Source organism: Danio aesculapii, chromosome 25, assembly GCF_903798145.1.
Source record: "Danio aesculapii chromosome 25, fDanAes4.1, whole genome shotgun sequence".
NCBI classification, from domain to species: Eukaryota; Metazoa; Chordata; class Actinopteri; order Cypriniformes; family Danionidae; genus Danio; species Danio aesculapii.
The window spans coordinates 28,152,731-28,177,787 of NC_079459.1; the positions used below are offsets into that span (position 1 = coordinate 28,152,731).

Below are 25,057 nucleotides of genomic sequence, written 5' to 3' on the forward strand. Positions count from 1 at the left end.
TAAAGTTAGACGGATATATAGAGAAGTAGGAAGTTTCTGGAATTACGTCATATCATTAATATCATTAAATATTTTTAAACTAATTATTTTTATAAATTATTTTAATAATTATAAAGATTTTTATAACCATTTTTTAATCAAACTTTAATGCATCACGAAATCATGTTGTATGCACCCAAAGCGAACCTCTGCAAACACCACGATGACGTCACATTCGCTGCACACTTAAGCAAACTAGCGGACGCGTCGAGTATAAACCAGGCTTTAGAAGAGACTCCAAAACCTTAAGTTAACAGGTCAGATAAGGAAGACATCCAAAATGTGTACTATTGGTGTGCCTCGATGAACAGGGTTGGGATACACTGCTCTAATCCCTTCATAATGACCCTCTAAAGGGAATAGGGCATAGGGACAAGCCCCTCCATATGGAACCCAAGGAAATTCTGCCTTAAGAACATGCAGTGCAACCGAAGTATACAGTTAGTGCACTAAAGGCAGATGTGTTGAGGCAAGTCGACGCTAAACTCTCAGGGACCTAGATTGGTGACCCCTGCACTTCATATAATACTACCTACAGCACTAATATGACACGATCATGTCAATATGGACCAAAATCTATATTTCCAGCACCTTGCTGAAGCCATACCATGAAGATTTAGGACTGTTAACTAGAGGCTAAACCACAGTAAGGCAATACATCACATAGGTTGCGGTGTCGTCATGGCAACAACTCAATGGCACAGGAAAGAACAGCTCTCCTCTCTCTCTCTCCACCAAAGTGGGCTCACAGGAAAACCCTGAATATGGTTACTTCCTGTTGCTTGCTTTCTGCCACAGACCAGTTTTAATGTAACACCATAAATATACACAAGACAGTTGTGTTTGTGTCAATGTAAAGGAGCAACACCGAACACACTGAAAATGTCAAAAGTTTTAATCCACAGTTTAAAACATTTCTTCAGTCAAGAGCCCTTCAAACACCAGAGAAGATCTAATCGAGCAGTGAAATGCTTTTTATGGAAACCGAAAACTGCAGAAACACCCATGATGGTGTCAAAAATAAGGCATTTATGCAACAAATACATCTTGTGAAGATAGGAAGTGTGGAAAAGTAACACAAAGTTCAAACACATCCACTTTTAACTAGTAAGGCTGCATTTACACTATCTGCGTCTCATTCCGGAGGCTGTTACGGTCCACCGGAGGTCACACTTTTAGTCGCAGGCACATACGCAGAACCTTCCTGACTGACTGAACAAAATACACTGTTTTTCCATCAAGGCAACCCGGGGTGCTGAAATATATTTGTCTAAACTTGCGTTGGGCATGTTAAAGGACCAAAACTAAGACAGACGTTCCATAAACAAGAATGTTCACTTAACATATTATGGTATTTTTATGCTTTAGAACAGTGGTTCTCAAACTTTTAAGCCAGCGACAAGATCGTCAAGAACTCGCGACCCCCCACTACCAAAGCATATCCAAACAATAAAAATAACTTATTTTAAGTTTTATAAACAGATTTATTGCATTTGAAATCAACATTTATCAAAACTAACAAGCAAAAGAATATATATACATGCATGCGTGAGGAAAATATGTCTCAATGAAATCCCGTTATCACAAGAAAACACATTTTTATAGCATAATTGAGTGACCAAAATGTATCACGGATGAACCGCTCACCGGCCCTGCACGCACTGCTTGACATGAATTTATTAATGAATCTGTTAACAATACGTTAACTGCACTGTGTTCTCACAGATGGTGTCTGATATTGTGCTTAAAATGTGTAGATGTGGCAAACAGTTACCTGAAAATTCCGTCCCACAGACTTTACAGTGAACGCTTTAGTTATTTTCATAGCAGACTTGAAACCAATGGAAGTCTTTTATCCACTCTTGGAAAAGTGTGGATGGTGGATTAACATTCACCACATGATCAGTAATCAGATGTGCCATTATTTGTAGCTTTAGCTGGTTTCTAAAACTAAATCTGTCAGTGTTGTTTTCATTCTCTCATCTTCAGCGCGTTACATTTTCGCGGTTGTATCTATCTCCTGTCATCTGAAGGCAGAAGGCGTTGACAGAATGATTCAGTCTAGCGCAGTGGGCCAATAAGAAGAGCGCGAAAGCGGGACAAGCATTGCCGGCTTTGTTTACTGCAGCAAGTTGACATGACAACAATTTTAAACTGTTCCTGAGCGGTGCGTTTTAAAGTGCAAAGATGCATTCTGCCTGAATGTGTCCTGAATACTTTATGAATTCATCAGTGATATCTTTAAAAAATCTGAAAATATTAGCTTTCACTTATAATACTGAAAAATATTTATTATAATCACTGAAAATTACACAATTTTTAAATCACTCTCGCGACCCCTTGAAATTATTCTGTGACTCCCAGTTTGAGAACCACTGCTTTAGAAGAGTCAAAAACGCACATACAGCACCTTTAAAAGGATTATTAGATTTAAAAAAATTAAAAATTAAAAAAATTTAAAAAAAAAGAGTCTGTATTTAGTTGATGTCTTATTTTATTTTATTCAATAAAAGTCTCTGTACAAAGCTGCAACAGATTTTTGCCGCTCAAACTTAAGGTTAAACTTAATTGTTTTGTATTAATGGCTTTAGTGTTAGCAAATGAACAGCTCACTGTTGAACTATCATTTAACTAAATTCATCTTGTTTTAATGATTAAAATAACATCCTTTTTTATTTATGCAGCAAATACGAATAAAAAAGTACATTGAAGGTTTCGCAAAAAATTACAAAATACTTTCATTATACAAAGTTCGACATTTATAAACGTTACATTAATTCCGTACATTCTGCTTCTTAAATAATCAAAGACAATAAACTGGATATTTAAAATCTGATCTGAGCGCAATTAAAGGGGCAGTCTCCAATTACTGTGACACCCTGGGTTATAATTAAAGTACAAAAAAAAACATCCAACAATAACAACACTTCCATGTACTGCTGCGGCGGTGACTCCGTAATTCTGCTTCAATCTCTAATTACAGGGGATGCAGTAGTGTCGCTTCTGCAATTAAGAGACTCTGCTTTTAAACTGTACATATCATTAAAAATATTGAAGTCTATTTTCTGGCTTTTTCCAGCAAGTCTGTGAAAACCTCCAATTGTGTTGGGTCGACTCCAGCAGCTAATTCAGGCCTGTGCTTCTCCAGCCAATCAGAGGAGTGGATCTGCTTCTGCAGAGCACCAATCAAAGTGTCTAGACTCTCAGAGCGCATGTCTGATTGGCCATTAAGAACGGCAAAGTTCTCATCAGCCAATGAAAGAGGCTCTGTTTTAATGTGAGTATTTTCAAGTTTGGTTTGAGCGCTCGAGCTCTTCAGTGTCTGCTCTTTGCACTCATCTGTTGTTTTTGTGTCTGCTCTTGTTGCTTTTCCAGTGCTGGTTTTCTGCTCGACTGCTGTCGTCCGTAGAGTCTCTGGCACTAAAGAGCTCCGGAGCTCTTCTAAAGCGGTTTTCATTCTCTGCACACCTGAAGAACAGAGAGGAGGAGGAGGAATGAATGAATGGCAAGTTTTACATTTAAAATCCCTGCATTTTAAAAGTCCAATCAGATTTATTTATTCAAAACTTCAAAAATTTACAGGTAGTGCAAACACAAAACAAAACAAACAAAAAAATTAATACAGGGAGTATCTGGAGATTACCTGGAGAGTTTAGCACCAACCCTAATCAAACACACCAGCTAACCAGACTTTTACTAGGTATACTAGAAACTTCCTGGCTGGGGTGTTAAAGCAAGTTGGAGCTAAACTCAGCAGGACACCAGCCCTCAAGGACCGAATTTGGACACCTCTGTCTTAATATTAGTAGAATTTTAACAAGTATGAGTGTATGTGGGGGGGTTTGGGGCAATCCTAAACATTTTTCCTTTTATCCAAGTAAGGAGTCTTCCACAACAACCACTGTTACGCTAAAGTTAAATAAACTCTTATTATACATATCACTTAAAAACAACTACAATAATAAACATAATTTAAGTTATCTATATTACTTAAACCAAGGAAACTGAATAATATAATAATAATAATAATAGTATTGTATTAGGATAATAACAATAATTTAATACAATGTTTATAATAATATTAATAAAGATAGGCACATAATGTCATCTATAATGATGAAAATAAAGCAGTTTGCTAGATGAATAACATTTTTATATTACTTAAACTAGCTAGAATTTAAACTTAAACTAGCATAAGAATTTACGAATAAGACTATAATGTTTACTAGATGTATAATGATAATTACTTAATCATGTCTAATTTTAAGTATTTGAATAACAAAAATATTATTGTTAATTATTATTTTATAATCATATTATTGTTGTTATATTGTAATAGTAGTAGTAACAACAATAGAAGAGGTATATTACAAAGGGTGGGTCGATAGATGATGCCATCGTCCATCGCCGATGCAACAGCAACCCGCTCGCGAGAAATATACACTCAGACCCTGTTTACACTAATACATCTGAGTTTTAAAATGGCATTTTAGAACGAAAACGATCCACGTGCACACCGGCGTTTCAACTAGCATTTCTGAAAAGTCCTCCTCCACACTATACAGCTGAAAACGCACATCACATGACCACACACAGGCATGCACACTCTGTCATGCACTGCAGTGAGTGCTATGAGCACAAAACCCCAACCAAGTTTGTCGACGCCATTATAATGATAATAGACTTAAAAAAAGAAAAAACATTAAAAATCATCAAACTACACATCATTTAAGAACATACAGTCAAGCCCGAAATGATTACCCCAGATTTATGAAGAATTTCAAACTTGACTATATATGGTACATATACACAGTATACTGTACATATTTACAGTGACTGTACATGTTTATTAATAATAATAACTTTAAGTGGCCACACTGTAAAAAGTGATTATTTGACTTAAAACATAAGTGAGTAAACCAGTTCACTTGAAATAATTGAGTAAATTAACTATGTGCAGAATTATTTTTAAAAAAATCCAATTACAACGTAGCATTGAATCGCTTTTTACAGTGCACAAAGCTACCCCACTCCCTCAAACTACACAGGTAAACAGAAAGTGAAAATAAATGTGAGAAAATCATTAAACTACATTTAAGAACATACATTTTTAATAATAATAACTTAGTTGGTCACACTGTAAAAAGCGATTAGTTGACTTTAAAGAAAAAAAATTTAGTAAATAGGTGCCTTGAAATCATTAAATAAACTAATTATGTGCAGAATTATCAAAAAAATAAGCTAATTCATCTTAAAGTTACAATTTAAGTTTAGGGTGGAACAGTGGCTCAGTGGTTAGCACTGTCGCCTCACAGCAATAAGGTCGCTGGTACGAGTCCTGGCTGGGCCAGTTGGCATTTCTGTTTGGAGTTTGTGTTCGCGTATGTTTCCTCAGGGTTCTCCGGGTTCCCCCACAAGTTCAAAGACATGCGCTAAAAGTGAATTGGATAAACAAAATTTGCCATAGTGTTTGAATGCGAGAGTGTATGGGTGTTTCCCATTACTGGGTAAAATATATGCCGGAATAGTTGGCGGATCATTCCGCTGTGACGACCCCTAATTAATAAAGGGACTAAGCCAAAGGAAAATAAACGAGTGAATGAAATTTGCCATAGTGTGTGAATACGAGAGTGTATGGGTGATTCCCAGTATTGGGTTGCAGCTGAAAGGGCATAGGCTGTGTAAAATATATGATGGAATAGTTGGCGGTTCATTCAACTGTGGTGACCCCTGATAAAATAAATAAATGGGATTACTGGCTTTTTTCAGGTTAAGTATTGAATCGCTTTTCACAGTGCACAAAGCTACCCCACTTCCCCAAACTACACAGGAAAACAGAAAGTGTAAGTGAAAGTAAATGTGAGCGCTGGCCACACCTAGCTGTAGTTTGTGCTGCTGATCAGTGAAGATGATCCTGAACCAGCCTGGAGACGCACAGCTGAAGGCCTGACCGCAGCTCAGCAGGAGCCTGTGCTTGAGGAAACACCTCCACACACACAGCTCCTCGGCAAACGTCTTCTCCTTCAGAAACTGCAGAAAACACAGTGCCCGGATGCAGAAAGCTGTAGTAAAAGTGCTGATTCTGTAGTGTTAAAACCTCACCTTGCTCAGGTCAGCCCAGATGAAAAAGCCTGCGCCCCTGTGGAGGAACGGGATGTCCAGCTTCTTCAGCTCTTCTGTCAGATACTTGTGAGATTCTTTTAGTCTGCGTTTGTTCTCCGGGAAGAACTCGCTATTCAGCCAGTCTGAAAACAGCAACAAACACTCCTTCAGTCTTATGCTGCTGTCAACAAGTCATTTGAGTTAAACATTGACACACATACAGCACAATACACAGACTGAGAGCGCGAATATGGGTTCTGAGTGAAATATGATGAACCAAAGATATCGAAACTAACTAAAATCCTGGTAATCACATCCCAATATGGCTCAAATGTGACTTGTTTTCCTTGTAATGGCAAAGACTATGGATGTACAAAGATGCTTCACTCGCATTACTATAAATGGGGAAAAGTGCAATGCTCTGTATGGCCGCCATTGCGAAGGAAGTCCCGCCTTCCAGTTAAAATAGAACCATGTGGCTGTAAAGACTGACGTTTGGCTGTGGAGGAGGGGTCTGTATAAATTGGTTTGCTCTTTATGGCACGTCCCTTTACTTGGTGATGACTGAGATAACTTTATTAGTCCCCATGAGGAAATAGATTTTGCAGTATAGCCACTGTGTGCCTGCATTGATTGAGAAGAAAAAACATCACAGCACATCCAGTCACATAGACTAGTGTCGTTGTCCAGTCTTTGCTCCAGGTTTTGTCCCTGTTATCCTAGCGTTTATAACCACATCCTCTGGTTACCATGGAAACAGCCATGAAGGAGATTGGTGTCATGCCAATATTTTTGCGTATGCACAGTAGTTGGAGCAAACTGGACATTGTGCGTTTTACATGTAATTAGAATTTAAGCAACAACAATAACCGGAGACTTTAGATTTGAAATATGCAAATCAAATATGTAAATTCAACAAGCAGTTTTTGAGATTACAGGATTACTCTATTCAATTAGATAGGACGCAAGTCTTATACGAGCTGCACAGTCTTTCCTTGAAAGTGACGTTGGTAATATTTAAGATGTTGTCTAATACACTTCAACACAGATCTCTGAGATGCATTTCTTTGCAGCAGGTCTTTTTTTGTGTGTACTTTGGTAATTTTATCAGCTCATAGAATGTACAGAGGCCAGTTCCACAAAGCCGGTTTGAGTTTTAATCCTAGTTAAGCTCAGGTTAAGTTGAGCAAACATTGTGTTTTTGGGCTCAAGATGGACGGGTGTTTTCAATCAGGTTGTCACCATGGTAACTTACACGAAGCTACATTATAAACCTGCTCCAGAACATGTTAAAACAAAAACTAAATTGGACCAATCATCTGTGAGTATACATATGAAAAAACATATAATTCAATAGACGTACACAAAGCATTTTTGAGTCAAAAGTGTCTTTTTTTATAATAATTTACTCTTATTATAGAAATCATAAATATTTATACTTATATTTTCAAAGAGTTTCGAATTGTCAATGGTTATTTTATAAATCCTTACTCAAGCGCTTTTTTGAACACTTGAAGCGCTTTATACATTTTTGGGGGGGGATCTCCTCATCCACCACTAGTGTGCAGCATTCATCTGGATGACACGACAGCAGCCATATTGCGCCAGACCGCACACCACACACCAGCTGATTGGTGGAGAGGAGACAGTGATGAAGCCAATTATGATATGGGGATAGTTAGGAGGCCATGATGGACAGAAGCACGGGGTTGCTGGGGTTAAACCCCTACTCTTTTTCGAAGGACATCCAGGGATTTTTAACAACCACAGAGAGTCAGGTTTAACGTCTCATCCAAAAGACGACGCTCACTGAGCAGTATATAGTTCCCTTCACTATACTGGGGCATTACGACCCACACAGACCGCAGGTTGATCACCCACTGCTGGTCTCACTAACACTACTTCCGGCAGCAACCTTGCTTTTCCATGTTGTCTCCTATCCAGGTACTGAATGGGAGACAAGATGCAGCCCTGCTTATCTTCAGTGGGCTAACATCAACTAATGGAACCTTATTGTAAAATGTCACCAAACATTTCCCATTTGTATTGTTGTGTGTAATTAATTATATAAATAAGTCTGAAAACATGTCTGATTTTTCTTATATTGCATAACAAATAAATGTCACATGGATGACAAGATTTTTATTTTAATTTGTGACACCAAAACTAATCTGGCATACTAGAAAGCATGAAAAGTGAAGGAATTTTGATTCAGCCATGGAAAGAAAACATTCACAAAGCCAGTGAGAAAACGCATGTACCTCTGTCTCGGAGAAGCTGGGCCATCTGGTACTGTGTGGGTCCTGGGACTCCATGGAAGCAGCCCAGCTGATCCAGAGCCTGAACCAAATCCTTGTTCTCAGAGTAAATCGTGCCAACTCGCATCCCTGCCATGGCAAAGTCCTATATGTACACAACAGAAAGTCTGAATGCTGTAAAGCAATGCCAAGAATCTGAAGAAACAGTTTTCTGACAGTTCAAGTAGTGACTTACTTTACTGACGCCCCACATAACATGGGTTCTCTGGGGATCTGGCAACCTGTCGAAACAATCGTGTATTTGTGACGGTTAGCAAAGTGTGCTTTAAATGGACAGTTTACCTAAAAAATGTAAGTTCTGTCATCATTTACTCTTTTACTTAAAGCAGGGGTGCCCAAAATTTTTCTTATGAAGGGCCAAAGACTAAACTTGATTGAGGCTAGTGGGGCAAAGGTGAATTTAGTCACCTTGGGTAATTGCTTAATTTATTCATTTAATAAGATTTAAAAGTAACTAGAAAACATTGCTTTATATAAACTAATGCAGCATTTTTATACATTTTATTATGTACTTATTAAAGTAAAAGCAAAAGCAATCTCATTTATGACAGAATGGAGGTAATTTTGCCTTGATTTGCTCACCGCTTCTTTTTTTTTGTTGTTGCTTTTTTGTAGCTCAGCAATAAAACAAACAAAAAAGGTTACGTCAAATTATAAATGAGGATCTTTTCTAAAACGCCCCAACCCTCTTCATCCTTCTCACTCTCTTGTCAGATGGGATGGTGGGCCAAATCACCATTAAAGAGACAGTTCACCTACAATCTAAAGGTCTTCTGTCATTTACTCTTTTACTTGGGGATAGTTCAGCTCAAAATTAAGGTTCTGTCATCATTTACTCACTTTCCATTTGTTTTTTCTGTTCAACACAAAAGAAGATAATTTAAAGAATGTTTAAAAACACAAGCCATTCACATCCACAGTCGGAAAAATATCATCCTTTGGAACGGAAAGCAAGTAAAAGTCAGTAAAATATGACAATATTAATTTTTTGGGGGTGAAAGCCTGTTATGTTCAGTGGTGGAAAGAGTACTGTAAAGTCATGCTCAAGTACCATTACTGGCCCAATACTGTAGTGCAAGTAGAGTAAAAGTATCTGTTGTAAATGTTACTCAAAGCATGAGTTAAAGGTAGTCCTTTTAAAAGTGCTCAAGAATGGTGAGTACTACACTGTGAAATGTTGATGCGTTTACATGCAGTATGTGCATGTGTGTGAAAACGTAACATTCTGTAGTGCATTTAGTGATTGTTTAAGGCCATTTGATTATTTTAGTCATTCATCATCTTTTCTTAAGTGACATGCGGTCGATACCGGTGCCAAAACGGTGCCTGAACTGATACTATTGAGCCACAAAATTATGGTGGATGACTCTAGAAAAATCACTTATTTGACAAAATCTTTAAAAAAAATAATTTTATTAGAACAATATAATTTAAGTTTACAGTAAACATCAATTCATATTTTATATATTTGAATTACATGAATACATTTCCTTCGATCATTTGTTGGTTAGCATGAATTTAAGATTTGCATTATGAAATTATATTTGCTTACTACTAACCTGTGGAAAGGCTGTCATCAAAATACTGAACTTCTTTTCAGTTCAGGGGCCACTTGTACTTTTGGGGGGCACATTTTCCCATATATCACAAAATACTTCAAAAATTATTCGAAGTCATTTTTTTTTTTTCATGCATCCCTCTGCAGTCTTCATAAACAAGATAATTAAATAAGTTAAACTCAAAATAATCTTCCTTGTTCATTTATTTGACAAGTAACTTTGTACTGGTGTAGGATAACACATTTCTAACATTCAAGTACATAAAGGCACATTGTTGCACCTGAAAAGTTTAACAGATAGGCCTACAGTTGAAGTCAATTTATTTTTGCCCTCCCATTCATTTAAAATAATGTTTCTGAAAATGTTCACAGTGTTTCCTAAAAAAAAATAAATATTATGGAGTCATAACTCCATAACTCTAGTATTTCTTATTGTTTCTCTCTCTCTCTCTCTCTCTCTCTCTCTCTCTCATATATATATATAAAATTACAGTACCTTTCAAGCGCCCCAAAGCAAAAACATTCTCTAATCACATTATGACTAAAAATATTTTAGCCAACCAAAAAAAAAGGAAATTTGCTCGAAACATTTTTGGACGATTTACACTTTTAAAGGATTGGACTTGAATTCATTAAACACGAGATTCTGTTCTCCATGATGCTTAATGAAGTATATTCAATATCAGCTCAAGGGCATATTAGTTCATTAAGCAAATTAAAATATAAGACAAAATAAAAGAGCACGACTCTCACCCATCCAAGCTGAGAACACTGCGAAACGTGTGCTTCTTGCTGAACACAGACAGCATGTAAATCTCATCCACGATCGCATGAAGCTGGTGCCTGAAGCATGCGAGACAGAAACACTGAGTAAATGAGGGCAGAAATTACAATTCCAATGACATTCAAGAACACAAATGTAATTTCTTGTCATTAATGTGCGACTTAATGAAGCATGTGAAACATTTGGAAAACAAAGGGCAACTGGAAAAGCAAGAGACGGCAAAACAACTAAGCTAAATTGAAATTTTTCATCATTTGCTCATCTTCAGCCTGTTCTAAACTTTCAGAGGTTTTGAAGAACACCATTTTATATACTACCAAGCAGTTGCAAGGCTACAATGAGGGCCAGGGTGGAACTAGCCCACTCAGATTGAAGGCTAGCCCATACAAAAGTATTTTAAAGATGAAAAATCTTATGTAAAGGATGTAAGGTGAAATATGAATATAGTTTGATCATTTAGTCATTGCAAGTTTTTTCAATCAAATTTAAAGCCCCCTCCAATGCACTAAATGGATTTGTCCAACTGTTGCTCTGCACTTTTGTTTTTGACTCGATTTAATTGACTGAGGCAGCAGCTTTGAAAAAGAAATTATACATGTACTTTTATGAAGAACTGCTCCATTGTACAGAAGAAGAGCAAAAAACATGTCCTCTTTTGTGCTACACTGTAGAAGTGATGTCAATTGAATGTAAAATACTGCATATCTATCACTTATATGAGGAATATGATCATTTTCAGCATCTGAATAACCCACAATATTTATGTATTGGTCAAATTTAGCTGCCTCAAATATCTCAGTAAGAAAGAAACAATGTGCTTGAGAGCTAACGCTTGACCTCACATTTTGGCAAACTGTAAAAAGCCGGTCATCTCTTCAGATGAGTACACTTCTCCCAGGGGATTGTGGGGGTTTAACAGGATAAGAGCTTTGACGTTCAATCCCTGTACAAACAAAACACAATTTAAAGAGTGGTTTTTATTTTAAGGAGATGCTAACAGAATGTCATTTTCATCTACACAATTGTGTTTTAGGGCACAATTAAAAACAAAAAACACAAGTTTATAAATTTCAAACCTTTCTGGCACCAATTTACCTCCATAATAATTTATTTCCTACTATGGAGGTCGATGGGTGTCAGTTCTTTGAGTTCAACAGAAGAAAGAAACTCTTGAAGGTTTAAAACCACAAAAGGTAGAAAAATGAGGTTATTTGAATTTTTGAGTGAACAATCCCTTTAAAAACACTGTATTATGCCAGGCCAGTTGATGGCAATATTTTGCTGTAAAGCAACACTATGCGCCTGCGCACGAATAATATATAGGCATGATTGAAAATTTGATAGCCCTAAAAACACTGAAGGACTACAAGACTATTGGTGCACAGGCGCATTGTGTTTCTTTCATAGACTGTAAAAGATATGGACGTAGTATCCGTGACGTCACCCATAGGTTTATGATGAACCCAAGAGAAGCTACCAGTAGGCGTGGCCAACCGGGGGTGTCATCGCACCAACCGGGGGATACCAAACAAGGGCAAAGAGGAGGAGCGTGAGCGGAGCTACAGATGCATGCTGGCATTTTGCTATGACAGGCTTTCCTATGGGAGAAATGCTTAATACTTCATTACCTGCGACTCATTTGTGTTCGGACCACTTGTGCTTGGTTGAACACTTTATCAATAGTGTTTAGTCTTTTAAAAACACTGTAGTCATACATTGAGCCACTAAGCAATGTTCTTATGACGTTTTTCAACAGGAGGAAAGTGTGAATTACATCAAAACACTAAAAATCTAGTCTGTGTTGGTAAATGCAAGGCTATTTATAAAATCCAGGCCTAACACTGTATGACAACGCTTCAGATGACTATTCTAGAGCCTACAGCTAATCAATCTGTCAGATTCTGGAGTGCATTACAGGTCTAAAGAAAAATATAAATGATAAATGATCTTAAATAAAACAAATACATTTATAAAGATAGTATATAAGTATATAATTTCACTCACTTGGAAAATGGAGGCCTTGTGAATGGTTTGTGAGCACAATTAGGTGCACACAGCATGCCATATCATCTGATAATTGTAAGAAATAATTCCAAAAGGCAACTGACTGTAAAGCTACATAAAACAAAACAAAAATGTGATGAATATGCCGAGTTCAGCAGCTAATCAGCCGGAATCAGCTGAGGTGACGAGACAGCGACACCTAGCTGTCACTCAAGTGGCCACACCCTTTATTATGCAGACTTAATTAAACCGAATATAAAGGAAACGGATAAAAAAAATTCACCCCCCTTACAGTTGTCACGAAGGATAATATTAGCTATATGAACCAAAATCGTTCTTTGTATCAGGCTGTAAACACTTTTTTTTCTGCTGTAAAGAAATTTGCTCAATATGGAGCCAGGACTAGCGGAAATTCAATAAATTTGCAGTTTCAGTTACTTTCGTATTGGCTTCCCGAGGGAAAGCGGGAGGTTGCCACTTGGTTTCTTAACAGCGCAACACTGCCACCAGTGTTTTTAAATGGATAGTTCACCCCAACAAAAAGAAATCATCTTATTTATGAGGTTTTAAACCTTTATAAGTTTTTTTTTCCCCTGTTGAACACACAAAAATAGATATTTTATAGAATGCTGGCACTCATCGACTTCCATAGTACAAAAAAAATGTGAATGGAAGTAAATCGGTGCCAGCAAACAAATATCTTAACAAAAGAAAGTGAAATAGGTTTTAAACAAGTGAAGGGTGAATAAATGATGGCAGATTTTCAAGTTTAAAGTGAACTGTCCCATTTAGTTGTTTCTCATCAGATCAGCATGAAAGAATATTGTCGTCTACGTGCAAAAATGTTCAAAAGCAAAAATACCTCTTTTTTGGCATCTTTAAGAGAGTTTTCCAGTTTGTCAACGGTAAGCTGGAATGGTCTGACATCACTTCCCGTGGGCTGTAAAAACATAAATGGATGGATAAACAGGGTTTCTGCAGTCAAATTTGTATTCAAAGTAAACGTCAAGTAGTACAAGTCAAATTTAAGTTATTTTAAGACCATTATGAGTAAAACTTTTACAGGAAAAAAGATAAGGATTTTTTTGGATTGGCCAGTGGAATATGCTTTTACTTGCCCCATAAAATTTTTATTCAGTTATTTCCATTTCAGTTGTTTACATATTTTAAATAATTTGTCAAAACAAATATAAACAATACTTTTCAGAAGTTTTAAAAAATATAATAAACTAAATGTATTCACAACATGCATTTATTTATGCATAGAAAAATGTCATTGTAAGGATTCTTTTAGCACTACTTTATCAAAACTAAAGTAGTGCTAAAAGAAAACCTCTATTACAAGCCAATATTACAAAATCAAATCTTACACCTCAAATATTGCTACTAGGATTGTCATGATACTGGAATTCGGTACCAATCAATGAAATTTTAAAAACATCCATTTCCCGCTAACATTTGAGCGTGTTCTTAAACAGCGCTGATTGGCCATTGTGTTCACATGCTCAACGGAAATGACTGGGATTGGTCGTGAAGGTCATCAGTTTACCAAACTCATCCCTGTTTACTGAGTGCAACCACAGATAAAGAGACACTGGAGCGTTTCAAAGTCGCGTCAATCAGCTGGTTTGTCTATAAGCTGACATATGAGTGATCCGCTGATGTATCGTGGCTTTGTAACCACAGATACAGGGACACTAGAGCGTTTCACAGCGGTGAGTTTGGTGAACTGATGACCTTCACAGCCAATCACAGTCATTTCTGTTGAGTACGTGAACACAATGGCAAATCAGCGCCGTTTAAGAACACGTTCAGATGTTAGCGGGAAATTGACGTTTTTAAATTTTCAGTATAGATTGGTTCCGAATTACAGTATCGTGACAACACTAATTGCTACGCACCTGACTGTACAGTGGCACATGATGTAGTTTGACGCTGCTATACAAGTCAACATCCTCCGTTATCACACCGTAGAAGGGAGACGGGATGAGAATTGCATCTGTAAAACATTCACAATATCAAGAAAAATCTCAGACACTTAAAGTCAACTTAATTTTTTCTGTTTAACTATCAAAAACTGTTCAATTTCAATGTTTACAAAAGTATCTTTTTAAATGTTATTTTTAATTTGTAAAAATGAATAAACTAGTATTAGACTGTAATACTAAATGTAGACTGTGTACTAAATGATTGCAGTCAGCTTTTAAAGACAATCAAAAGGAATGACATTGGTTAAGCCATTGCTAAGGAATTTAGCCCAGTGGTATTCACTTTTTATTTTGCTATTGATTAATTAGCTTAGTCAAAGGCTATAGAATACACATGACATGTCACTCGTATAATTTTGAATGGGGAAAAGTGTAACGATCAATATGGTAAATGAAGCCCCGCCTTCTAGAGCAGGAGCCAATCATTAATCGCTATAGACTGACGACTCTCTAGGTAGGGCCTCGGACAAGACGTGAGTATCTACAGATTTTGTACAATTCGAATGTTCAGAAATGAAACTAAAAAGACAGTTGTTGTTTAATTTTATTGGTGATTTATAAAATTAAATTTATTCAAAGCTTGGCAAGCTGTTTTTGGAGAATTTGTTGTTTTCCCATTCAAACAGAGCGGCCGAGAGGAATTTTAAAGATGGCCGCCGAATGAAATGACTAGCCTTAAAGGGACTTTTGGCTTGGTGATATTTTGCTTGTTTTTTTTTTTAGGTGCCAGGGTGTTTTGAGTGGATGTTGTGTCAAAACAAATCTTCCAAATTGCATTTTTTTTCACCAATTTTATTGCTTTTTTCCATTAATTATCAGAATATCTTGTTTTGTGTTTAAAAGAAGAAAGAAATCCTTAAACATTTAGAACCACTTTAAGTAATTGGTGAGGACATGTTCATTTTTAATAATAATAGAATTCAAGAAGCTCTTGATTCAATAAAACTTAAGAGGGTTGCCTTCAGGACATTGGCTATGCCATTTATAATAATTTTGGCTTGTTTTTATTTAGTTGCCAGGGTGTGGCTGTTCACTAGAATTTCACCAATTTTATTGCCCTATAAGAAATAAGAAAAGAAAAAAACACACTGGTTATTATAAAAAAAAAAAAAAAAAAGGAAATAAATAGTCACCTTCTGGGTCACATAAAGTAGCTGCCAAAGCTGAAAACAGAGACCCACAGCCATTCATAACAACAACCTACGAAAGTACCAAAGATAATTAGCAAGTGCTCTAGATTACCCTTTTAACAGAAAAAGGAAGACGATCAGAAATAAATCATGCTGATGTACGAAAAAAAAAAACACCCACATTTTCGGGTTTTAGAGGTTTGGGAGAACAGCAGTAGTCTGAAAGGAACTTAGCAACTTCCTCTCGAAGGCTTTTGGAAAAAGAAAATCAGAAATAAGAACTTTAAATCTGTGAATTTAAAAGATAATTTGATGCATGGAAGTCAAATTTAAAGCAGGAAATGAAACACTTTTGTATAGAAAAGTATGCTTACAAACTGTGGCCTTTCCAATCAGGGTATTGTAAGAAAGCGGGTTCAATGTTTAGCATGTCAGGTCGCGTTAGCTGTTGAAGAGACCAAGAATCAGTTACTTATAAAGGGCAACAACAATCGTACCATGTAATATCCATAACTTTTGAAGATTTCTGAAAGTATTTCTTGCTGTAACATCATAAGCAACAAGGTGTCTTTTTCTGAATTTGATGTCTATGCAGCAGCTCATATTATCCTTTATAGGAAAGTTATGAATTTTGCCACAGAGATAGAGAACAGTTTTAAAAATAAACATAGCAAACTCTTTAACATCGCCAATCCAAATTTGCACACATTCAGGCCAATAACTTTTGAACGATAAGGGATATAACATTATAGATCTTCCTGATTTTCCCCACAAGTTTAAGTCACATTTTTGCTTGTAACTTCTGAAAGCAAGTTTCTGAAAAGTAAATAAATAAAATAATTTTAAAATAAAAAGAAAATTGATAATAAACAATAAAAGAAAATGAAAATAAGAACATTTAATTGGAAAAAAAAATCGTTCTGAAAGTTTAGAAAAATAAATAAAAACAAATTAAATTAATAAAATATAAAAATTTATTCAATAAGAAAATATGGAAAAAGATTAAGACAAATTACAAATAAAAAATTTATTCTAAAAGCTTTGAAAAATTCATTTAAAAATAATTTTAAAATAAAATATAAAATATTTTTTAATAAAAAATAAAATTAAGAAAAATAAATTACAATAAACTAAAAATAAATAAATTCTGAAAGTTTTGAAAAATAAATAAATATTTCTAAATAAAATACTAAAAGTAAATAAAAAAAATTAAATTAAGAAAAAGATTTTTTTTTTAAATAAATTCTGAAAGTTAAAAAAAATAAATAAAACATAACATGGGTCTCTTAACATATGGTGACAATTTTCTGATGCCAACCATTAAGACATTTGTAGTGAAATGCTGTATTTTACTAATGTTTTGGTAAGCAGGTTTGTGACCCATGAAGAGTGAATACAAGATGAAAGAATTGTACGTTTTGGGTGAAATCTCCCCCTTTAAAAGTGTTTTTAAATCCTCAAACAGTTCCTTAAATCATCCTCAAAGCTGATACCATGATGACTAATTGGAGATGCAATTTCTGCAACTTTGGTCTATTTATACAGTGTGGTTTCTCACCCAGAATTAACCACACCACAAGAATTTGGGAGCAGTGCCACATACTGGCCAAAAGTTAAAAATCACATTCACATCAAAAATGAAAAATCACATTATATTACAAGCAATTGTATAAATGGGTTTTCCTACATTTTGCTTGCAATCTCCCAGAAATATCCTTAATGGCTACTTTTTGTTTAAGTGGGCCTGTTACTTAGTCCCATTCTTTCCATCATTTACCCACTTGTTACAAACTGCTAAAAACAGTAAGGAAGATAATTTTGGTTCCTACTATGGATGTCAATGGCTGCTTTTTTCCATTAATCTTCAGAATATCTTGTTTTGTGTTCAACAGAAGAAAGAAATTCATAAATGTTTAGAACCACTTCAAGTAAATGGTGAGGAAATGTTCGATTTTGGGTGAACTTTCCCTTTAACAGCTGCTTGCAAATGCAGTATTTCATATTTGCCTTTAATGTTAATAATAATACAGTTTAAGAAGCCCTTGATTCAACAAAACTTCAGAGGGTTGCCTTCAGGACATTGGCTAGGCCATTCCTAATGAATTTAGCTCGATATTTAGCAAAGTGGTCTTTATTTTTATTTTGATATCAGTGCTATTTAGCTTGTTTTTATGTAGTTGCCAGGATGTTTTGAGTGGCTGTTCACTATAAAAAAAAAAAAAGCTTTGGTCAAATTACACTGCCCTCGAAACAAAAATAAATAAAAACACTGCTTATTATTAATAATAAAATAAAAGATACAGTATTTTTTAATGAATGCTGATACAAGCAAATCACATCTCTTACCCTCTTCTGCAAGAGATCAAAGCATAACTTGTTTTCACTGGTTCCCAAGTTTATTATTCCCTAAAAGAAAGAATAAAACCACAGGAAATTACCGCACAGCAGAAGAGAGATACAGTGTATTAAAATGAGACAAACCACACAGATTTGCAGATAAATTTCCTGGAAGCCCCAAAGGACTTGTGGCCTCTGCGTCCCCCGAGACACACATTTAAAAACATAACTTTGTTTATACACAGCCTGTAGCATCAGAACAAGTGTGTGTTTTCATACAGGACTGTAGATAGGCAGCAACTTGACATTCAGTGAGCCTTTTTGCAAATCTTTTGTCAATTAAGCAGCTTTTATTGGATCATATCAACTCGAGTCTCTACATTGAATACTGATTTAAAAATTAATATCACGCTGCAAGATGATTGAAAATGAACAGATTAAGCAGGGGGAACTGAATAAACATTGTGCAAAAAAGGACATGCAGAAGAAATTTACACTTGAAGATTCAATATTTTCAAAAGTAATTAAGTTTTAAATTCTCTGAAACAAGTCGTGCACTTTATCTAGACTGTTCAAAAGACTGAGGTCTGGAAGATTTTATAAATTCATTTTGCAAGACCCTTTTGCTCACCAAGGCAGCATTTGTTTGATTAAAAATACAGAGATATTCCGAAACATGGTTACAATTTAAAAGGATTTATATTTCAATACATTTATTAATGAAAAATCAGATTTTTTTGTATTATTACTAATTAGTACAGTCCTCAAAGACGCAAGATCTTTCAGAATCATTAAAATATGCTAATTTGCAGTTTAAAAAACACATGTTATTATTATCAATGTTTTACACGTTTAATCTACTTCAGGAAGTTGTTTGTAAATGCTTCCTTCCCATATTAAAAAGTTTAATGGATAATTTCTGAAGAGAATTATTAATATTTAAAGAATCTTACAGCAGTGTATATTCCTCTTCCTCTCAAACAATTTCTATATAAATAAACTTAGTTTTTATTTTGTTACTGTGTATCGATACGGGACAGTTTACCCCCCCCCCAAATTTTAATTACTTCACAATTTACTCTCCTTCGCAGGAGTTTTAATCCTTCATGGGTTTGTTTCATCTGTTGAACACAAAAGAAGATATTTTGAAGAATGCTGGTTGATGAGAAGCATTGACTTCCATAGAAGAAAAAAATTACTATGGAAGTCAACGGGTGCCAGCAACCAGCATTTTTCAAAATATTTTCTTTTGTGTTAAACAGAAAAAAAGAAACTCAAACAGGTTTTGAACAAGCGAATAGTGATCAAATTATGAAAATATTAATTTCTAGGCGAACTATCCCTTTATTAGGCCACACTGTACTATAACTTTTATAAACACTTACAACAAATAATAATAATTAACAGGCATGTGATCAACCGAGGACGAAAAAGACGACAAGACCTTTGTCATATATATATATATATATATATATATATATATATATATATATATATATATATATATATATATATATATATATATATATATATATATAAATAATAATTCTAAAAATATATTATTTATATAAATATTTGATATTGGCCACACAATTTACGTTTCTTTTTTATCAGTTTAAATGTTTTGCAGTTTAATGCTCACCTAAATAATGTTTAATAGGTTTATAAATGTATCTCAATGACGGAATAAATCCACACCGCCGCCAGATGGCGCCACTAACTCGGTTAGTTCTCTTGTGTCCAAAGATTATAATTTTCCCTGTAATTTAGTGACTCTTTATTCCATGTGATAAATAAACCACTAGTCAGTCAACAATTCCAACTGTAAAAATATTAAGTCCAGTTGAATCGAGCAGCCTAATATACTTTAACATTCCACCCTGAAAAAAATATATCATGCATTGCTAAAAAGAGTTTATCACTTTCCCTTTCCTTCTGCTTAGTCCCTGCTTTTTCATAGGTTTAATTAATTATAAAATATATTTTTATTAATTGGTATTATCATCTAAACTATTTCATGACACTTTCAGGTATTACATTTCAGGTGCTGGGCTGTAGCACTGAATAAATGAAGACATCAGGAAAGATGACATAGCATAGGATAATAACAAAAGTGCATCCTGGCTTTATTATTAATGTATATAGAGCGCACGTGGTCGTGACATGCAAATGTGAGCGCTGAAAAAGTGCACAGCCGAGTGCCCATTCAATTGATTTCATAATCTTGCAAATTGTCAGCGGCTGTGTCATACGCGCACATTATTGGATACACAATGATGGACAATGAAGGCGCAAACCATCAATCAGGTCTTCTGCTCTGATGAACCTCACTGAGACCCCCCTCCTAAAAAAACCCTTCAGATTTACGCAAATTACTGGGGTCCCCTCATTAAGCTCGGAAAATACAGAATCACATCCCTGAATAAAGCATTACTCACATGAGGGTTTGACTTCTCGTCGTGTTTGTTGGCGTGATACTGGTTGTATCCTTCCTGCAGGATTCCCTGATGTATCCGCATACCGTTTCCACGTCGAGATAGGTACGGGTTATACTGGGGCGTCTGATCCCCCCAGAGCATGCTGGGAACAGCTTTGGCACTATTGGGTAACAAATGTGGCAACAAGGTTTGCAAGGAGCTAGGCACGGGGACAGTTTCCCTGCTGGTGCTGGCGCTCTGGTCTTCAGTTCCGCGTGTGGAGTTCAGGACTCTGGTCAACATGGACATAAGACGAAACTCATGATCTCGCTCTTGTTTGGCACGTCTTTCCTCCTGCTGCTCCCTCCGTTCCTCAGCCCGAGCTTCCTGTCTCATACGGGCTTCCTCCAGAGCGAGGAAGCGCTCTTCTGCTGTCTGCTGCCAGCTTAGATACCCGGCCAGAGCGCTGGACAACACCCCGTCATTCGGGCGAACCACCCGACGCCGCTTCCTCTGATGGAAGGATCCGGAAACCCCTTCTTGGTCGCAATGGTTACCTCCGTCTCTCATCGCCATAGGCGCTGTGGCCGGAGATACACCCGCACCGGAGGAGCCCGTCATGTTCTGATCACTGCAATCTGTGGTGGAGTGATAATAGAAACTGGGTGAACAGGGTAAAATAATTCACTTATACTGCAGTTATCACTATACTTCATCAGTTTTTAATTGTATTAAAAATTGCAATTGACCCTTCGCAAAGCCACACCCATAAACAGCCACACACCAATCGTGGCTTAGCAACCGTAGCTATGCGCAGGAGGTCTGTCAAGCTTTCGAGCGAGGGAAACAAGCCAAAGCGTTGTGCATATGGATTGTGCAAATCTGATACCCGGTAAACTAAAAGTTTGGACGGGGTGGTGGAATTTTTTTCCCTTTCCAAAACCTAAAACCCAAGAGGAGAAATGCCAGCGTGGATCAAGCCATGTGAGGGGTCGTAAAAACAGCACAATCCAGTCATTTTCCATCTGTTTCAAGCTACGAATATTTGAAATTACATATCAACAGAACAAAACGAGATGTGATCACAAACTGAGCACTTGTGATCAATATACTCCACCCGCAGCTGTTTTTCAGTCATTTATAATCCTCATGTCCATGTCAGAGCTAAAATTCACCGATGTTTTCGTCTGTCTTTTGGAAATTTAGTCTTTGGTGACGACGTTATAGTATTATTGGTGTTGGATTAATATTTGCTGGTAGGGAAAAACTATTTGTTCACTTCTGCTTTTTATAACTTGATTTGCATTTCAATGTATTTATTTTGTCCACTTAACTGCACATTAGAATAGAAACGGTATAAAAGCACACAAACATGCTGACAGTTTTACTGTACATTGTTATGGGTGAATGATGCTAATATTCAGCACAAATCCATCAATATCCCCTTTCTGGCTGCTCTTTCTATGAATGAATTATGTTGAAGCACTATCTATGCACGTTTCCCCGTCGGTTAGTAGTGCTATATTTCATCGCACAACAATAGTCTATCAGGCTTTTTGGCTAATAATAGAGATATCACAGTTTAATTTGTTACTATTAGATTATTTTTAAATTTCCTCTATCCTGCTGTGCATGAACAAAGCTGTTGAATGGTCAGCGTATGAGGCGGCTAGGCTTCAGATTCAATTTTGATTAAATAATTTTATAACCGGTTGCCTATTATGCCGTGAATATAGCCCTGTAATGCATACTGCAGTCCTTTTTGTATGGCTTTCTCAGAATATCTCACCTGTTTGCCAAAAATGACTAATTATACACCTGGGAATTCTGACACCGGCTCATACATACTGTTTTAGATGTGCCAGCCTGACAGGCGTAACAACAGTAACTAAGGAGTGCAGGGCTTAGCGAAGGGTCAGTTGTTTTTGTACAAGTTTTGTTAATGGGGACCTATCATGCCCATTTTTGCAAGATGTAAAATAATTCTGATGTCTCTAGAGTTTGTATGTGAAGTTTCAGCTCAAAATACCAAATACATAAATAATCATTGAAACATTTTTGGCTTTGATCCAAATTGTGGCATTTTGGTGACTGTCGCTTTAAATGCAAACGAGATTGGGCTCTTTTTTAAAAGAGGGCAGAGCCTGAAACACTTCTGTGTTAGCATAGTGGCAGATTCAAAAACAAGATTATGCAAATGAAGGAGAGATAATCACTAATGGGCGGGACCTTTCCTGTCTGATGGCATGTATAAAGGGAGAATGTCAATCAAACTGTTTTTACAGACTACTTTTATAGTGTAATTATAAAAAATTAAATTTTTATTACATTGTTGCCATTAGAAGCTGGTTATATTCACAGACTGTTGTCACACAATTGTGTTTAAACCACTTATAAAGTGATTTTTTGCTTAATAGGTTCACTTTAAACTGTAAGTTAATGCAGATGTTGCATTTTTTTAATTAATCATTTGCTTACATCAAACGATTTGCATAAGTCAAAAGCTCAAAAACTAATTTTAAGAAAACAGGCATTAAAAATATATTGAAATCTACAGACGCTAACAGTGAAAAAATAAACATTGAAAGTTGCTTACACTAAAAAAAATAAGTTTAAAAAAAAATTAGAAGCACAAAATCCCTAAATTAACAGGTGTTTTTGCCTGCAAGGTCTCATCTTAAAAGGACAGTTCACAAATAAAATAAATAAATAACAATTTACTCACGCTCAGACCTTAATGACTTTCTTTTCTTTTTTTCTGTTGCACACAAATTAAGATATTTTGAGAAATGTTGGAAGCCGGTAGCCATTGAAATCAATTACTGTATGACAACTCAAAGTGAAGAGTTTCATTGTAACAAAATGCATTTACTAATAAAATGCACAATTTGAGAGATCACATAATAAATATGCTTGATAAATGCATAATGTGCATACTAAATTACTACATTTAAAAATAAATCAAATAATGATGTTGCAAACTGTGCTTAATTGAATTTTCAAAATGGCAAGAATGACCTTTAGTAATTATTGAATAAATAAAAATAATTGATTAAATAATACATTGATTCCCATAATTTTTTAATGGTAAAGGGTGTGCTTTTGAGGTGCAGGTTTTAAGTAGGAAAGTTTGACAGGGTGACGAGAAAAAAATACCCTTAAACATCCTTGTTGTTTATCAATCATCATATGCATTTAAATATCTAGGCCTATCTATATCGATCTTTCTATGCATGCATTTATATCCATCCAAATACGTAAGAATCAAGGTATACATGTTTGTAAAGTGCAATTTTGGGCATCTTGTGTACACCATGCACATTATACCTGATGGGGAACAGATGACATGCGCGTTTCCCTGCTCTCCGTCCATCTCCGCGCTCTCCTCCGCGTTTTGCCCGGCTTGTTTGTGTTCCCCGCCGGCCTCCTCTTCTTCATCAACAGGTCCAAACTCATACAGCATCTCAGGCTGAGCCGCTTCATCGTCCGAGCTCATCACCTCCGTCTTGATCTCCAGCATCTCGACGGCTCTGGATGGGTGCCCGGGAGCCTCTGACCCCTGCTGTCCGATCACCTGGTTCCCCGTCGCACCGCCCCATAAAGGCAGAGTGGAGCCCGAGGTGGCGGCGGATCGGTTACTCTGCGCCCGCTCCATGAGCTCGTAATACCGCGCGGATCGCAGGGTCTTCTGCTTGTACTCCAGCTTCAACTTTTTGATCTTCTCCCGGCACTGGTCCCCGGTCCGGTTGATGCCCTTCTGCCGCAGGGTGCTGGCGATCCTGTTGAACACATGCTGGTTTCTCAGACAGGTCACTAGTTCGGTTTGGACAGGAACGTCCGACCAGATCTGCAGCAGCTCCAGGACCTCCGGCTCTGACCAGTTGCTGCCGCGTTCGTACTTTTTACCGTAAACGTGAATCAGATGCATTGCAGCAGTACAAACAAAGCTACAGTGTTGTATTTATAGGCTGTTCATGCATTGGTATGGCAACCTCGTTTGCGTGAATAAAAACAGATGCATTAAAACGCAAAAACTCCCACTTGTGAGTTCCTGTAATCAATCATCTAAAACGAGCACTTGTACTTTACCCGGACTGGCAGCAGATTCCTTTACTTTTTAACGACAGTCTTGCTGTATTTCTAGCCCGTTGCTTTTGTTCTTTATTCAAACAAGTCCTCATACATCCGGGTTCACGGCACATGCGTGCTGTCCTTATTCCGGGATAAATTTGGACCGTGACAACAAAGAACGGCGCTGCGCATGCGCTGAACGTTGAAGCAAGGTTCGGGTTTGTTGCGTGTTTGCGCCATCTAGTGCTTTCACTTGCGTGTTTGTGATGCATTACACGTTGTTTATTTTTAATTCGCTAGTTTATTTGT

At 36.4% G+C, this 25,057-nt stretch overlaps 1 protein-coding gene across 1 annotated transcript; it reads right to left on the reverse strand.

The window, feature by feature from the left end:
- Window positions 1–2,513: 2,513 nt before the first annotated feature.
- On the reverse strand, window positions 2,514–24,885 carry accs (1-aminocyclopropane-1-carboxylate synthase homolog (Arabidopsis)(non-functional)). Its single transcript, XM_056451976.1, has 15 exons — window positions 24,005–24,885; window positions 20,699–21,315; window positions 18,270–18,329; window positions 16,298–16,368; window positions 16,105–16,174; window positions 15,927–15,993; window positions 14,707–14,804; window positions 13,668–13,745; window positions 11,644–11,744; window positions 10,771–10,860; window positions 8,635–8,680; window positions 8,403–8,544; window positions 6,142–6,284; window positions 5,916–6,069; window positions 2,514–3,507 (listed from the first exon to the last, which is right to left on the reverse strand). The coding sequence occupies exons 1-15, from the start codon at window positions 24,603–24,605 to the stop codon at window positions 3,098–3,100; spliced, it is 2,748 nt and encodes a 915-aa protein (XP_056307951.1). The 5' UTR covers window positions 24,606–24,885; the 3' UTR covers window positions 2,514–3,097.
- Window positions 24,886–25,057: the final 172 nt, after the last annotated feature.